This window comes from Bombina bombina, chromosome 4 (assembly GCF_027579735.1).
Source record: "Bombina bombina isolate aBomBom1 chromosome 4, aBomBom1.pri, whole genome shotgun sequence".
Lineage (NCBI taxonomy): Eukaryota > Metazoa > Chordata > Amphibia > Anura > Bombinatoridae > Bombina > Bombina bombina.
This window is the reverse complement of record NC_069502.1, coordinates 872,358,610-872,377,211: the sequence shown is the minus strand read 5'-3', so window position 1 is coordinate 872,377,211 and position 18,602 is coordinate 872,358,610. Positions and strand designations below refer to the sequence as shown.

The 18,602-nt window shown below is 40.2% G+C and overlaps 1 protein-coding gene across 2 annotated transcripts in view; it reads left to right on the top strand.

Moving 5' to 3' along the window:
• Positions 1 to 17,742, top strand: part of LOC128657381 (gastrula zinc finger protein XlCGF26.1-like) — a 72,918-nt gene extending 55,176 nt beyond the window's left edge. For both annotated transcript variants that reach the window (XM_053711712.1, XM_053711711.1), the window contains one exon: positions 16,346 to 17,742. In XM_053711712.1, the coding sequence (XP_053567687.1) occupies positions 16,346 to 17,436 (1,091 nt within the window). In that variant the 3' untranslated portion in view covers positions 17,437 to 17,742. The remainder of the gene's footprint in view (positions 1 to 16,345) is intronic.
• The last annotated feature ends 860 nt before the right edge of the window (positions 17,743 to 18,602 follow it).

Here is an 18,602-nt window from a genome sequence, read left to right as displayed (position 1 = left end):
TAATATAATGCAGGTGTCAGCGATAGCGGGGACGGCAGATTAGGGGTTAGTAAGTGTAAGGTTAGGGGTGTTTAGACTCGGGGTTCATGTTAGGGTGTTAGGTGTAGACTTAGAGAGTGTTTCCCCATAGGAAACAATGGGGCTGCGTTAGGAGCTGAACGCTGCTTTTTTGCAGGTATTAGGGTTTTTTTCAGCCAACTCAGCCCCATTGTTTCCTATGGGGATATCGTGCACGAGCACGTTTTTCCAGCTTACCGCTACCGTAAGCAACGTTGGTATTGAGGGTTGAAGTGGAGCTAAATTTGCTCAACGCTCACTTTTCTGAGGCTAACGCAGCCATTCAGACAACTCGTAATACCAGCGTTGTCTTAAGGGTGCGCTGGAAAAAAAAGGCTTGTTAGCACCGCAGGTCTTTACCGACAAAACTCCAAATCTAGGTGTATGTAAAGAGAAAGAATATTGTAATAGAAGTATATTTGAAAGATGTTTAAAATTGCATTATTTATTTCATTTTGAAAGCAAAATTTTGACTTTCATTTCCCTTTATTGGATTAGGAAAATATTCTCAATCTATTCTTTACAAAAGATCATTTTTGGGAACAATTAAAGGTACATTAAAACTTTGAAATGGTAATGGAAAATGAATAATCATATATTTTGAAAAAAAGTCTGCAATATACCTTCATTATTTATTTTGTCCCCTTTTCTTGTAATTCCATTCTGAAATTGTGAACTTTTCAGTTCCTGTTAGAGATGGAAGTGCAGAACACTGTTCTATTCCACACAGCCATTGGCTGCACACTCTAGTGACCTATGTTTAACGGTCTCTAATTGGCCACTGCAGAGAGGGTAACCTAAGTTACAACATGGCAGCTCTCATTGTTTTATAGACACTAAAACTTTACTTATTTTGTCAATAGTTATTCTCAGACTAATCTTTTCTTTGATTGCATCATTCTATCTCCCATTTATTTAGTGTTTAATGTCCTTTTAAATATGCCCCATCTATCAGAGACCCATCTTAATATTCTCAATAAACATATTTAATAAATATTTTTAAGGAAAGATGCAGGCCCAGATGACCTTCCAGCCAATTAGGTTATTTTTCTGGTACATCAATATATACAAACATTTGTGGATCTTTTCAAGATCATTTTCTTGGTAATGTAGCAATCGTACACTTCAAATCAGCAAATATTATTGTAATATCCAAACCAAATAAATATTCAACGCAATTAGAGTCTTCTAGGCCTATTTCATTGGGAATACTGATTTTAAGATTTTGTTAGAAATTATGGCAAATAGACAAAAACAGATCCTGCCAACTGTGCCATTACAATTCGTAATTTAAGATAATTCTATGTCACCAGATGGTTAGTGAACGATTTAGAACTTTTTGTTATGCTGGTGTTGTTTTTTTAAAGGTTTAAAATAAACAAAACAAAGATTATATTTTAAACACATTTAGGGCCAGATTATAAGTGGAGCGCTAAATATCGCTGTCGCAAAATTGATATTTGTGCTCATATTTGTGCAAAAAGTGCGCTGGTATTACAGGTGAGGTGCAATGCGAACGTGACCTCGAGTTCACATTGCACAGAAGCATTGTGCTCACGAGAGCGCCCTTCCATAGGCTACATTGGGAGCCTAGTTCTCATGCTGTGAGGGGGTAAGTTGCGCAGCGATAGGCAGCAAAGCTTAAAAATATATATGAATATGTATAAACCCATATTAACACATAAATATACACTCACCGGCCACTTAATAAGGTACACCTGTTCAATTGCTTGGTAACACAAATTGCTAATCAGCTAATTAAATGGCAGCAACTCAATGCATTTAGGCATCTAGACGTGGTGAAGACGACTTGTTGAAGTTCAAACCGAGCATCAGAATGGGGAAGAAAGGGGATTTAAGTGACTTTTAATGTAGCTTGGTTTTTGGTGCCAGACGGGCTGGTCTGAGTATTTCAAAAACTGCTGATCTACTGTGATTTTCACACACAACCATCTCTTGGGTTTACAGAGAATAGTCAGAAAAAGAGAAAATATCCAGTGAGTGGCAGTTGTGTTGACGAAAATGCCTTGATGATGTCAGAGGTCAGAGGAGAATGGGCAGACTGGTTCGTGATGATAGAAAGGCAACAGTAAATCAAATGGGCTACAGCAGCAGAAGACCACACCGAGAGTAACTCCTGTCGGCTAAGAATAGGAAACTGAGTCTACAATTCACACAGGCTCACCAAAAATTGGACAATTGAAGATTGGAAAAACGTTGCCTTGTCTGATGAGTCTCGATTTCAGATGGAACATTCAGATGGTAGGGTCAGAATTTGGCCCCTTAGTACCAATTGAGCATTGTTTAAAGGCCACGGCCTACATGAGTATTATTGCTGACTATGTCCATCCCTTTATGACTACAGTGCACCTATCTTCTGATCGCTGCTTCCAGCAGGATAATGCACCATGTCACAAAGCTCAAATCATCTCAAACTGGTTTCTTGAACATGACAATTAGTTCACTGTACTCCAATGGCCTCCACAGTCACCAGATCTCAATCCAATAGAGCACCTTTGGGATGTTGTGGAACAGGAGATTCGCATCAGGGATGTGCAGCCAACATATCTGCAGCAACTGCGTGATGCTATCATGTCAATATGGACCAAAATGTCTAGGGAATGTTTCCAACACCTTGTTGAATCTATGCCAAAAACAATGAAGGCAGTTCTGAAGGCAAAAGGGGGCCCGACCCAGTACTAGCATGGTGCACCTAATAAAGTGGCCAGTGAGTGTATCTGTATATTAGCATATACATATATTTACAGGGAACACACAGCTCCTATAGACCACAATATAAAGGCACCTTTCAGTGCCATTTTTTTTTCTAACACACCGTAGACTTTAACCCCCCAAAACTGCAAAGTGCAACTTTTTTTTTTTAATGCTTTGGTTTTTAAAAAAAAAAAAAAAAAAAAAGAATACTAACACTTAAGTTTGGGGGCAATTGGGGCATTTGAAAAATTAATTTTTGGAGCACTAATTGCTACCACTTGTATTGGCTTACAGGCAAATTTGCTAGTTTGCGGGCGCACAGTAATTTAGCCCTCCACTTGTGATCTAGCCCTAAGTAAACTAAGATATTAGCCAATTTACAAAAACATAAATTATGCTTACCTGATAATTTTCTTCTGACGGAGAGAGTCCACAGCTGCATTCATTACTTTTAGTAATTCAGAACCTGGCCACCAGAAGGAGGCAAGGACACCCCAGCCAAAGGCTTAAATATCTCCCCCCACTCCCCTCATCCCCCAGTCATTCTGCCAAGGGAGCAACGAACAGTAGGAGAAATATCAGGTGAAAAAAAGGTGCCAGATAACATGTCCGCCCCCATAAAAGAGCGTTGGAGGGGAGCTCTGGACTCTCCCCGTCAGAAGAAAAGAAAATTATCAGGTAAGCATAATTTATGTTTTTCTTTTTAAATGGAGATAGTCCACAGCTGCATTTATTCATTTTGGGAAAACAATACCCAAGCTATAGAGGACACTGAATGCAAAAAAAATGGCGGGTAGACAAGGTGGCCCATTCAAAGGGCACCACCGCCTGAAAATACCCAAACCAAACAAAAACTGCTGTACCGAGCAGAACAAAAAAGACTGAAAGTACTAAGTAGCTGACCAACAGTTAAATCCAGCAAGGTCCAGATAGAGACTGCTCAAAGGCACTAGAGTCAACCGAGAACAAAGCCCCCGAAGAGACAAGTCCCGCCGGCTCTAATCCTGTACGAATTCCACATATTCCTAGAAGGGAAAATGAAAGAGAATATTCAACAAGAGATTCAAAATCTAAGCAACTAAGGTAAAAAAGGAAACCCTAGCAAAATCAAGTGCAACCATATGGCTAGATTTAGAGTTTTGTCGGTAACGACCCGCGTAGCTAACGCTGGCTTTTTTCTGGCCGCACCTTTAAAATAACTCTGGTATTGAGAGTCCACAGAATGGCTGTGTTAGGCTCCAAAAAAGGAGCGTAGAGCATATTTAACGCAACTTCAACTCTCGATACCAGAGTTGCTTACGGACGCGGCCAGCCTCAAAAACGTGCTCGTGCATGATTCCCCATAGGAAACAATGGGGCTGTTTGAGCTGAAAAAAAACCTAACACCTGCAAAAAAGCTGCGTTCAGCTCCTAACGCAGCCCCATTGTTTCCTATTGGGAAACACTTCCTACGTCTGCACCTAACACTCTAACATGTACCCCGAGTCTAAACACCCCTAACCTTACACTTATTAACCCCTATTCTGCCGCCCCCGCTATCGCTGACCCCTGCATATTATTATTAACCCCTAATCTGCCGCTCCGTAAACCGCTGCTACTTACATTATCCCTATGTACCCCTAATCTGCTGCCCCTAACACCGCCGACCCCTATATTATATTTATTAACCCCTAATCTGCCCCCCACAACGTCGCCTCCACCTGCCTACACTTATTAACCCCTAATCTGCCGAGCGGACCGCACCGCTATTATTATAAAGTTATTAACCCCTAATCCGCCTCACTAACCCTATAATAAATAGTATTAACCCCTAATCTGCCCTCCCTAACATCGCCGACACCTAACTTCAATTATTAACCCCTAATCTGCCGACTGGAGCTCACCGCTATTCTAATAAATGTATTAACCCCTAAAGCTAAGTCTAACCCTAACACCCCCCTAATTAAATATAATTTTAATCTAACGAAATTAATTAACTCTTATTAAATAAATTATTCCTATTTAAAGCTAAATACTTACCTGTAAAATAAATCCTAATATAGCTACAATATAAATTATAATGATATTATAGCTATTTTAGGATTAATATTTATTTTACAGGTAACTTTGTATTTATTTTAACCAGGTACAATAGCTATTAAATAGTTAAGAACTATTTAATAGCTAAAATAGTTAAAATAATTATGAATTTACCTGTAAAATAAATCCTAACCTAAGTTACAATTAAACCTAACACTACACTATCAATAAATAAATTAAATAAAATACCTATAATTATCTACAATTAAACCTAACACTACACTATCAATAAATACATTAAATACAATTCCTACAAATAAATACAATGAAATAAACTAACTAAAGTACAAAAAATAAAAAAGAACTAAGTTACAAAAAATAAAAAAATATTTACAAACATTAGAAATATATTACAACAATTTTAAACTAATTACACCTACTCTAAGCCCCCTAATAAAATAACAAAGCCCCCCCAAAATAAAAAAATGCCCTACCCTATTCTAAATTACTAAAGTTCAAAGCTCTTTTACCTTACCAGCCCTGAACAGGGCCCTTTGCGGGGCATGCCCCAAGAAGTTCAGCTCTTTTGCCTGTAAAAAAAACATACAATACCCCCCCCAACATTACAACCCACCACCCACATACCCCTAATCTAACCCAAACCCCCCTTAAATAAACCTAACACTAAGCCCTTGAAGATCTCCCTACCTTGAGTCGTCTTCACCCAGCCGAGCCAAATTCTTCATCCAATCAGAGCAAGAAGAGGTCCTCCATCCGGTAGAAGTCTTCATCCAAGCGGGGCAGAAGAGGTCTTCCATCCGATTGAAGTCTTCATCCAAGAGGCATCTTCTATCGTCATCCATCCGGAGCGGAGCGGCAGCATCCTGAAGACCTCCGACGCGGAACATCCATCCTGGCCGACGACTGAACAACGAATGACGGTTCCTTTAAATGACGTCATCCAAGATGGCGTCCCTCGAATTCCGATTGGCTGATAGGATTCTATCAGCCAATCAGCCAATCGGAATTCGAGGGACGCCATCTTGGATGACGTCATTTAAAGGAACAGTCATTCGTCGTTCAGTCGTCGGCCAGGATGGATGTTCCGCGTCGGAGGTCTTCAGGATGCTGCCGCTCCGCTCCGGATGGATGACGATAGAAGATGCCGCTTGGATGAAGATTTCAATCGGATGGAAGACCTCTTCTGCCCCGCTTGGATGAAGACTTCTACCGGATGGAGGACCTCTTCTTGCTCCGCTTGGATGAAGAATTTGGCTCGGCTGGGTGAAGACGACTCAAGGTAGGGAGATCTTCAGGGGCTTAGTGTTAGGTTTATTTAAGGGGGGTTTGGGTTAGATTAGGGGTATGTGGGTGGTGGGTTGTAATGTTGGGGGGGTATTGTATGTTTTTTTTTACAGGCAAAAGAGCTGAATTTCTTGAGGCATGCCCCGCAAAGGGCCCTGTTCAGGGCTGGTAAGGTAAAAGAGCTTTGAACTTTAGTAATTTAGAATAGTGTAGGGCATTTTTTTATTTTGGGGGTCTTTGTTATTTTATTAGGGGGCTTAGAGTAGGTGTAATTAGTTTAAAATTGTTGTAATATTTTTCTAATGTTTGTAAATATTTTTTTATTTTTTGTAACTTAGTTCTTTTTTATTTTTTGTACTTTAGTTATTTTATTTCATTGTATTTATTTGTAGGAATTGTATTTAATTAATTTATTGATAGTGTAGTGTTAAGTTTAATTGTAACTTAGGTTAGGATTTATTTTACAGGTAATTTTGTAATTATTTTAACTATTTTAGCTATTAAATAGTTCTTAACTATTTAATAGCTATTGTACCTGGTTAAAATAAATACAAAGTTACCTGTAAAATAAATATTAATCCTAAAATAGCTATAATATAAATATAATTTATATTGTAGCTATATTAGGATTTATTTTACAGGTAAGTATTTAGCTTTAAATAGGAATAATTTATTTAAGAAGAGTTAATTAATTTCGTTAGATTAAAATTATATTTAAGTTAGGGGGGTGTTAGGGTTAGACTTAGCTTTAGGGGTTAATACATTTATTAGAATAGCGGTGAGCTCCAGTCGGCAGATTAGGGGTTAATAATTGAAGTTAGGTGTCGGCGATGTTAGGGAGGGCAGATTAGGGGTTAATACTATTTATTATAGGGTTAGTGAGGCGGATTAGGGGTTAATAACTTTATTATAGTAGCGGTGCGGTCCGCTCGGCAGATTAGGGGTTAATAAGTGTAGGCAGGTGGAGGCGACGTTGAGGGGGGCAGATTAGGGGTTAATAAATATAATATAGGGGTCGGCGGTGTTAGGGGCAGCAGATTAGGGGTACATAGCTATAATGTAGGTGGCGACTCTTTGCGGTCAGCAGATTAGGGGTTAATTATTGTAGGTAGCTGGCTGCGACGTTGTGGGGGGCAGGTTAGGGGTTAATAAATATAATATAGGGGTCGGCGGTGTTAGGGGCAGCAGATTAGGGGTACATAAGTATAACGTAGGTGGCGGTCGGCAGATTAGGGGTTAAAAAAATGTAATAGAGTGTCGGCGATGTGGGGGGACCTCGGTTTAGGGGTACATAGGTAGTTTATGGGTGTTAGTGTACTTTAGAGCACAGTAGTTAAGAGCTTTATGAACCGGCGTTAGCCCAGAAAGCTCTTAACTACTGACTTTTTGCTGCGGCTGGAGTTTTGTCGTTAGATTTCTAACGCTCACTTCAGACACGACTCTAAATACCGGAGTTAGAAAGATCCCATTGAAAAGATAGGATACGCAATTGACGTAAGGGGATCTGCGGTATGGAAAAGTTGCGGCTGAAAAGTGAGCGTTAGACCCTTTTTTGAATGACTCCAAATACCGGTGGTAGTCTAAAACCAGCCTTAGGAGCCTCTAACGCTGGTTTTCACGGCTACCGCCAAACTCCAAATCTAGGCCATAGGTTGCAGTAAGACAAAGAAAAAAGAATAGAGATAAACTCCAACAACCTACCAGAATTCATATAGGGATGGACCCCTACCCCAATCTGGATAAAGTCCAAAGGACCAAGAATCGATCCAAAGACGACCCCGAAGACGGAGCAGAACCCCTAACTCACACAGAGTGCAGTCTGCACTCATGAAAGAGCGATCGCGGAATAAACAGTTATTCCCCAGAACTGCCAACAATTAGCAGTATAAGCACTTATCGTGCTCCAGATGGAGCTCCCGGTTCCCACTCTGCCACACAAGACTAGTAGACATCAGTCACGAACACTAGCCTATCAAGTTAGAAACTGCAGCAGGAGACTCCCACAGAAATGCAAGAACCCATTCCAAAAATAGGGACGCAGGAAAAAACATGCTGAGTAAAAAACTCCTCTAATTGCCACCTATGGAAAGATCACAAGATCTGGTGAAGAACACAGTCAAAGCTCAACCGATCCATAGGCCTCAGGCCGTGAAATGTCAAACCAGCCCCAACAGCTGGATTCGAACCAACAACTCAAGTTGCAAAGCCCCAAAAACCCACCATTAGGTTACATGAGCTAGTTCATCGAGACAATGGCCCAGCACCAAAATGCCTGGCATGTCCGAAGATAGGGGAATAAATAAATCCCCGTACTACCCAGAACTCAAGAAGAGTCAACGGTAACAAAGTGTAGGCAAACCCTGACCATATGTAACATGCTTGGCATGCTAAAACACCAAGCCAGAACAGAATATAGTACGATCTCGGCTCCAGAACCCAGACCCAGATTTCTTCCCTACAGGAAGGTAAGCTCCCAGACGAAGGAAGACCAATCACTGACACAACAGTGTGAACACAATACCAGAATCTGCCACAATATGATTGAACCACAAGGTTGAGGAACCCCCCTCCGAGCATTAGGCGGACACTATGGTATATCCCGCTACCCCTAGGGTGAGGGAAATTAAGACACCTGCTCACCCACCCGCAGGTACGGAGCATATGTCATCGAACAGATGGCAAAAACAGAACTGACCAAAATGGCACCCTCCGGCTGTAACAGCCGGTCCAGGAGCCAAACAGACAGCCAGCAAGCCCACCTATAAAGTGGAATGGCTGTAATAAGAGATCAATCTCCCTCTTGCTAGGCAGCTTACAAGCCATCAAGCCCTTCTCAAATCTCTGCCCTAAGGGGCACGCGGATGACTCAAAACCTTGAGGGATGAATCACTCAGGATCCAACTAGGAGGTCTGACCAGATATACTAGACCAAGACCAAACAACCTGGCACCCGGAAACCAGAGCCGGCCACAGACTATAGGAACCATAGAATTACTACCTCATACGGAGAACCTAGAAGATGAAACACAGCACATCCAAAGGCCCTAGGGCACTGGACATTCACGAAGCATCCCAGAGACAGAAAAGATGCTTCTCCAAAGTTCGAGGGACAATACCCTTCAGATTAACAGCCAAGAAGCTGCCAATAAAAAGCACCTCTGCAACAGAGGCTGCAAAAATCATACACGATCCTTCTAGGTCCACCTCCCGGTAACCACTAGGACCAAGGGACAACAGGATGGCGAACATCGATTTCCCAAAGAACCACATATCAACTGATATGAAAGAAAGGGTAGCTCCAGGACCACCAAAAATTCTACGCATTCTCTATAGTCCCCAAAACATAGGAGCAGACACAGACAAGAAGCAGAATGAGGAAGAAATGCGGACAAAAGTGCCCGTTCTTCCAAACCCAATGGCCAACCAACCATATGGAAGAGGTACCAAGGTCAAGATTCTCAAAAGGAGTAGATCAAAAGGGAATGCCATACGAGGGATAACCCCCCAACCTGGTACTCCAAGTTAGGGAGGTGTCTAGACTTCCAGTCCAAATGGAAACGGAGAGAATTAGCTCCAAGGTCAAAGACCTTCGGAGTGCTTCTTAGCAGGATCCGTCCAGACCCGACAAACGGGAACAGGACCAAGAGGACTGAACAAACCCCTTGATGCCCCACCAAAAAGAAGCAAACGAAAAGGCTTCCTCTCTGAGTCCCGTCAAGGGCAAAGTCTTAAAAGACAAAATTAAACTCACATGGAGTTCCTCTCCCTGGCAATTTCTATTCACAGGGAATATATTGTGCTGAAGGAGGAACCCAAGCATAATAAACCTCTCGTCTGAGAGAAAACTCACCACCCAACCAGGTTAACCAGATATCCCAGCACCACGTGGATGGTATAGACCCTTAACCCCTTGAGTGCTAACGACGGCTCTGAGCCGTCGCAGAGTTTCCCACTCTGGTGCTAACGACGGCTCAGAGCCGTCGCTAGCACAATAACATGATGACGTCACCGCGCAACTTTATTTATACTTAACAATGTTAAGTATAGGAGGAGGGGGCATGCTGCTTAGAAGCCTGACCTTTCCAACAGTGTAAGTCTTGGGTCTGAAAAAAATAAAAAAAAAGTTAAAAAAAAAATTGTTAAAAAATAAAAAACACCCAGATGGGAAAGTGCTTAGCACTCAAAGGGTTAAGGAATAGAAACCAGCGCCAGACCAGGACCAGCCTGCTACAGAGGGCATTCCGGAACTGAACCGGGTCAAAGATATTTCGAAATCCTAGAAGGGATCGATAAAACAAAGTTATGTAAAAAATAACTTAACCTACAACTTCCGCAGAAGTGTTCAAGCGACCACAAAATCGCTAGTATTGAATTCCAGAGAAGAAATGTTTCCCAACTGAGGAAATATAACAAACGTGAGCTTCCAAAAAAACCAAATACATCCTAACTGGATCAATGAAAAAGAGGGGCAGCACTCACAGGTGAACGCCCAAGAAAAATGGTTACACTGACAGGGCCAGCCCATCAGAGATCCCATTATCCTGAAGCTCAGAACTGGAATCAGATACCCCAAAGAAATAGATAAATTGGAGACAATAAGGAGATTGACTTCATCCCCCCATGTCTAACCCAGCTTGCCGTCCGGAGCAGAAGGCCGAGGACCCCTCAACCCCTCCAGGCTGGGATCTTCAAGCACTGCCAAAACATGCCGCATCAGGACACGAAGGCGTGTCAGTCTATAACGAAAAGCAAGACTTGCCTCCGCTGGGGGAACTGACGACCCAAGGATTGGGACCCTGAAGCCTCAGAGGCAACCTCTTCCCCGGAGGGCTGATCTGACCCAGACGATCCCTCGTCTGACGAGCCCTGGTTCATCGAGCACAGACAGAATCTCACTAACATCTCCCTCCCTAGAAGATGTAAATGCGGCAATGCCAAAGAAATGGCCATGCGGAACTGTGCCGTAACCTCTGGAGGAAACGAGCCGCCTTCTGGAGAAGGGGTAACGGCATTAGGGACACCTGCTTGTGTAGCCAAAGAAGGTTCTAGGGTACTCGCCACACGATATGGGGTCCCCAGGGGCGGATGGCTCGGCAGACTCTATAAGTTCCCTGGATCGGGAGAAAAGAGCACTCTAAAGCGGCATGCAGAATTTAACTGATGGGCATGGATTACCCGGGCCATTTCATACTCTTCACAAGAAGTAGAATCTGAATCAGAGACATCCGTCTCCAAAAAATCAGAGTCCTCCATATCTAGGGTAGAAATTATGGATAGGAAAAACAAAATAAAATGGCACCTTACGCTTCTAATGGCTGGGGCACTCACTACCTCCTATGACCCAGACAACTAGCGAAACAGACTCTCTCCATCACCACGTGGTCAGGAATACGTAAATGGTGACTAGAAACGTGACCACGCCCGGTCACAAGGTACACCGTGCAGGCCACCGAAAAACACGCCAAAGCCACAAGGGCTGCGCAGCCTGACAAAAAAGGCCGTTCCGCTATAGCCACGTTACCACATATCACATAACAGACATGGTCGTCATCAAGTGGGTTGAAACTAGACAATGACGATGGTATACACTCCCCTCGTAACCTATAGAAAGAAAGAAGGGAGGAACCAATCAGATCAGTAGAATAGGGACAAGCCTCTCTGAGACCGGCCAATAAAAAGCCCTAAGAATGGCGGGCGCCCCACCTTTGACAAAGCCGTTTAGGTGAAACATGTCAGGGCTACGGGAGATTATCTCTCCCTTTTAAACAAACCAGCAGTGTGACTTGTTGAGCGAATGTATTATTAGAATTTAATTTAAACCTGTATGTATGTGAGAGTGCCTGGTTGAAATATATTTACGCTTAATACAACCAAATAATTTACCTGACCAAAGTATCCTAACAACTACTATCTCACAGCGGTAGCAATGATAATAGATTTAGCCGTCACAGAGTTTCCCACTCTGGTGCCAGGATAACAAACCGCTAACTATATACCAGTAGGAACCCATTTATATTTACTTTTATACTGGTCCGCTTACACTGTAAATCTCATTATAAGAAGAGGGGAGAGTAGTTCCCTCTCATACATACTAGACAGCTGCACTGTCAGTTACAAATAGAGTGTAATAACGGAACCACGAGTTTGGGGAATTAATTAGAAGTATTCAATGATAAATATTTATTTTTTTTCCCAGCGATATTACAGTGCTAATTATAATAATAATATAATTAATCCAACAGTGGCAATAGCACAAATCGCGGGATGGTCTTTTGACACTAAGTGCAAGATATCTGTAGAATTACACACTCGAGATAACCTGTGCACTTAGTAGTCTGGGTATCATTTACATTACCAACGAATTGCGTAAGACCGAATAACTCAGTATATATAACCAATTAGATCCGAATAAGGGTAATACTGGTCATATATGGAATAGCGGTCCCCTGATACAAACAGCTTCTCTGATAATCATATTTTCACCCTCCAATAATAAACCAACTTAGATTGGTATGCATTTAATGTGCAAGTGTCTCTGAAGTCTTACTACACCCAAGTATGTCACACCAAGCATCCCTCAATATTATTACACTGCAATAGTTAACCATACATTAACAGATCAATTTCGGGGTTACCGATTTTTGTGTATTTCTATAAGGGATTTATTAAGCCGACAATTACAACACAAGGAATATTGGCTTTGGAGGCTGTTAAGATTATTTCCCATTTATAAGGGAAACATTGGCAAGCCAGGACTATCTAATTATAATTTAGGCTTAGCCACACTATCCATATCGACCTTACAGTGGTAAACATCACAACAGTGTCCAATACATTGAGGAGACAAATGCAATTAGGGTAAAAATTATAACTATTTCCTGGAGCCATATAATTATTCCATTCCTGTGAATTACTTGATTTTCCAGATAGTTCACCCCAATACAACGTGAATTTGCTGTAATAGCGTGGGTACTTTTAGAATCAACACATCCTCAGTAGCTTTATTATCTGATTGGATGATAAAAAGCTGAACTGATATTATAAGTACGTGGTTTGGTAACTGTATTCCTAGTACCATCCATAAAAGAATCCAAACAATACCAGTACACTGTGTAATGTAAGATAAATAAGAGGACAATTGGTGTTGAATCTTACTAGTAACCATTAACTGACAGGTAAATAATAGGAGTATCCTATCTATTCCGGTACTCAATAACAGATTTAATTTTACCAAAAACTCTTTTAAGCTCACATCTCCTATAGACAACTGCACCTTATAATTTATTTCGGAAGGTGTGACATTACTTCTGATATCCCCTGACTTAGACTAAGAGTAACAGTAGGGGTATTCTTATTGTGATATTGACACACACCCTAACCAACTGAATAAAGAGGTACATCTGCATTACTCCCTTTCTATTAAGGGTATTACCTTAGGAGACCATACAGGGGTATTTATATTATACATATTGTGATTTGGGAGGTAATATCCCCCCCTTGAAATCACCTTCGTTCTCGGTCACACTGGCTGATATTTTTTAGAATTTATTTTTTAATCGAGTTAATAAAAGCTAAGTTTTAAACTTGCCTTTCATGGGCTTCTTTACCTATGGTACCTAGCTAGTATACAACCTGTGCTGCTGAGTGCTATGTAAGTACATTCTTTTCAATTGCTCACAGCAATTGATATTTCATGATTAAAGTCCCCCCTGTTCAATAACCCCCCTCAGGAGATATTAACCATCAATTCCATAAAATAAAGGAGTCTACTCTTTACATTTCACACATCTTAAAGTGAAGGTCAATTTACGGCTAATGGAATACTAAAATGTATTCAATCACTTGTCACCATTCTAGTCGCTAACTTTGTTTTTCACTTTACATATTCGTTTTTATATAAAATTATATACAGGTAGCCCTCAGTTTACGCCGGGGTTAGGTTCCAGAAGGAATGGTTGTAAATAGAAACCGTTGAAAATTGAAACCCAGTTTATAATTTAAGTCTATGGGAAGTGAGGGAGTTAGGTTCCAGACCCCTCTCAAAATTGTCATAAGTAACACCTAATACATTGTTTTTAAAGCTTTGAAATAAAGACTTTAAATGCTAAACAGCATTATAAACAGTATCAAATAATCACACAACACAGAAAATATAATCAAACTAAGTTTAATGAACACCTAATAAAATAATTACACAACAGACTGCATCATCATCAAACTAAATTTAATGAACAAAAACGTTTTTTTACTTGCATTTTTCTGCAAACAGTTCTCTTCATTGTTAGCATGTTAGATAATATTGGGTCTGCACCTATTATATGCATTTCAATCTGCAGTGATTAATAAGCAGTTAGGAGCCCTCACCTCAAGCAGCTGGACAGGAAGATAATAGGGAAGTGGCTGCTTGTTGCTCAATAGCTAATGTCTGCTCTGTGTACACAGATTCATTTCAGGCTGTTAAACTTGCATAACTTTGCTGCAACACAAGCGGGCAGCTCCACCTACTGGCTATTTTAATTAGTGCACTGCTTTTCAATGCATTTCAATAGCAGTCATATGGCTGAAAAAAAAGGTTGTTATTCTGAAACGGCGCAAATTGAACCGGCGTAAACCGAAGGCCACCTGTATTTTAAAACTTGGCGTTTGCATTCCGACTCCTCCCCTCCACCACTTCCCTATTCAGTAGAAGTGACGTAGCGAGCGGTCCCACATGCTCTCTACGTCTGTTCTTAAGCGTGTGCACAAGATTAACATTGAAAATGCATATGTCCATCCGAATCGCACATGCGTTAAATTTTGTATGCGTTTTGCACGTCTCATGAACTAGCCTGACGACATATGACGCTGTTGAGGAAGTTACGCATGCGCATCACTTAGTAGTGACTTGGTGAGAAAGGGGCTGAAACCCCCGGGGGGGGGGGGGGGGGACAGACATTGGAGAATTAGATTTTCGATTGCTGTCAATCAAGGTAACTTAAATGGCGGGCAGACAAAATTAGTGTAACGGAGGGTAAATAAAAGGTAAAAAAAAGATGACAGTATGAGTGAAATGTATGCAAAATGATGAATGAAGGTCAACATGATTTCTAATAAACAGCATGACAGTGTGAGCGAGTCACCCGGACTTGACCTTCACTTTAAGTAAAAAACGATCTTACCGGAATCTACGCTGTGGATCAGGAACATTGCCCTTCAAGTGTGACAGATAATAGCTTTGCTTCTGACATGGACTTGAGCGAACAAAGCAGGCAGCAAAACTTGTCAACGCTGATTACTAAGGAGCTGTTAATATGAGTCGGGATGGTTTCGCAGAAAGACTCTCCCTGCATCTCCGGACTCTAACTTTCATCCAAGCTCTCACTGAGAGGCTGACAGGACTACTTAAAACTCCAGTCCCATTCCGAAGAGTACTACCCTCCATAAGAGACTAACTTTAATCTTCCGACACTTCTCTGCCAACCTCCTGTGACGAAAGGCAAAGAATGACTGGGGGATGAGGGAAGTGGGGGAGGTATTTAAGCCTTTGGCTAGGGTGTCTTTGCCTCCTCCTGGTGGCCAGGTTCTGAATTTCCAAAAGTAATGAATGCAGCTGTGGACTCTCCCCGTTTAAGAAGAAAACAAAGGTGTTTTTCTTAATTGCTATATAGTTTTTAGTTGATATTTGTTTTAAAGGGACATTAAACACTAAATAATTCATTGCTTATGTTACCTTTTCTGCTGAGGCTAATTAGGAATGGTTATAAATGGCTTTCTAGAGTGTGCAACCAATGACTGTGGAATATAGCTGTGTCTGCACTTCCGTGTTTAACATGAAATGTAAAGATCACAATATTCAGAATTAAATTACAAAATAAACAATGAAAGTATATTGCAAAGTTGTTTTACTACATTTAATTAAACAATTTATATTAATATTTTGAGGTGTTTAATGTCCCTTTAATAGGATGGTGCTGTGTTAGAGATTGTTATTCTTATGTGTTTTGTTACATCTGTACAACATGGATCTGAGATCTTCTGAAAATGTTTTGTTACAAGATTTTTTATTGTTTGTGTTTGCTATAAAATAAATAAAATCTCTTCCTTTATATTCAGTAAACTTAAGCTTTAGAAGCTAGGGAAAGATGTAGGGTTCATAACTTGCAACATACTCTTGTGGTAAAAACTCATTCAGAACAGTTAAAATGTCCTCAAAATATAATAATGTGATTAATAACTAACATTACTCCTATTGTATTTTTTTTTTCAATAGGTGAATTTACAAACTGCAACAATCCTAGTCATGTTCAAAGTACAGATACTTCTTTCAATTTTCTGCAAAATCAAAGAGGCCACGTGGAAAATGTTTGCTCTGAATGTGGGAAATCTTTTTCCACTAAATCATATCTTACTTACCATATGAACATTCATACTGGAGAGAAAGCATTTTCATGTTCTGAATGTGGAAAATGTTTCATCCTGAAATCAACACTTGTTAGACATCAGAAAATCCATACAGGAGAGAGAGGATTTTCGTGTTCTGATTGCGGAAAATGTTTTGCTCAGAAATCAACTCTTATTAGACATCAGAAAACCCATACAGGAGAGAAAGCATTTTTGTGTTATGATTGCGGGAAATGTTTTACTGACAAATCAACACTTATTACACATCATAAAATTCATACAGGAGAGAAAGCATTTTCATGTTCTGAATGTGATAAATGTTTTACTGAGAAATCAACTCTAATTAAGCATCAGAAAATTCATACAGGAGAGAGAGGGTTTTCCTGTTCTGATTGCGGGAAATGTTTTGCTCAGAAATCAACTCTTATTAGACATCAGAGAATCCATACAGGAGAGAGACGATTTTCCTGTTCTGATTGCGGGAAATGTTTTACCCACAAATCAACTCTTATTAAACATCATAAAATCCATACAGGAGAGAAATCGTTTTCATGTTCTGAATGTGGGAAATGTTTTACTGATAAATCAACTCTGATTAAGCATCAGCAAATTCATACAGGGGAAAAGGGATTTTCGTGTTCTGATTGTGGGAAATGTTTTGCACGGAAATGTACTCTTTTTAGACATCAAAAAATCCATACTGGAGAGAAATTGTTTCCATGTTATGAATGTGGGAAATATTTTACTCACAAATCAACTCTTATGATACACCAGAAAATCCATACAGGAGAGAAAGCTTTTTCATGTTCTGAATGTGGAAAATGTTTTACTCAAAAATCAGTACTTTTTAGACATCACAATATTCATACAGGAGAGAAAGCGTTTACATGTTCTGAATGTGGGAAATGTTTTACTGAGAAATCAAGTCTTATTAGGCATCACAAAATTCATACACGGTAAAGAGGATTTCCATGTTCCGAATGTGTCAAATGTTTTGCTCAGAAAACAAATCTTAATAATTATCAGAAACCTCATATTAAAAGAAATCAAGGAAATTAGAGCTTAAACTCTTAAGTGCATAGGCTAACTTGGAGTCATAATTCACACAATGTGTAGAGTGCTGATGATAACTACATGTTGTCCCCTGGGGGGGGGGGGGTGCACATCAAGAGCTGTTTAAGCCCTCTACTGCATCTCAAGTGGTTTTAAATCAATGGTAAATGTCAGACTTTAAGAATGTTACAAGGAAAATATTTTAGTGTATAAGCAAAGCTGCATAATTATTTTTTTATAAAGTGTGTGTGTGTCTGTGTGTATATATATATATATATATATATATATATATATATATATATATATATATATATATATATTATGATAAAAGATGTATAATCCTACGTGGTAACTTCTGTTCCTTCACCTCTTTAATTTCCTCTTTTGGCTGGGCTTTGAACAGTCTCACCCATTCTCTACCTAGGCTTCCTAAGGACTTTCAAAGGGCAGGACTTCAAATGTGTCATATAACACACTCACTGATTGAATGTTCATTGGAATTGTCATAAAAAAAAGAGTTCATCCCAGTGGGCCAGCATAACATTGTAATTGAAGCATTAGGCACGGATTAAACCCTTTTACTGATAAATAAAAAATTTAAAAAAAAAGTACACACATTTTTTAATAGCAAATATTACATATATCACATTTGATTAATGTTTACCGTCCCTTTAATGTAACCCAGTGTGTTTGTCATCCCTGGGGGATCTGATGTCCCTATATACATTTTAATTTCCAAGTGTAAATAAAATGCAAATTTATTTAAGTAGAGATTCATGGAAGGGAGCCCCTATGTTAACATCAAAAGTGCAAGAGGGGGCGGAGTTACTAGCCAAACCGAGCAGATGTGTTTTTCATGAGCTCTCTGCTACGGCTCTTAAATAAGTTGTTTTTTGGCCAGAACTCAGGGATCTTTCCACATTTAATCAATGGGACAGACTTCAGTAGGTGAACACTTCTAACCCGGGTTTTGTGGCTTCTTTGTGAACATTCCTGGGCTTACTGGCTAAGATCGCACTAACGGCCTCTGACTGACTGCTCATCTCCTGCTGCCAAGTGCTGTGGTGCCTACC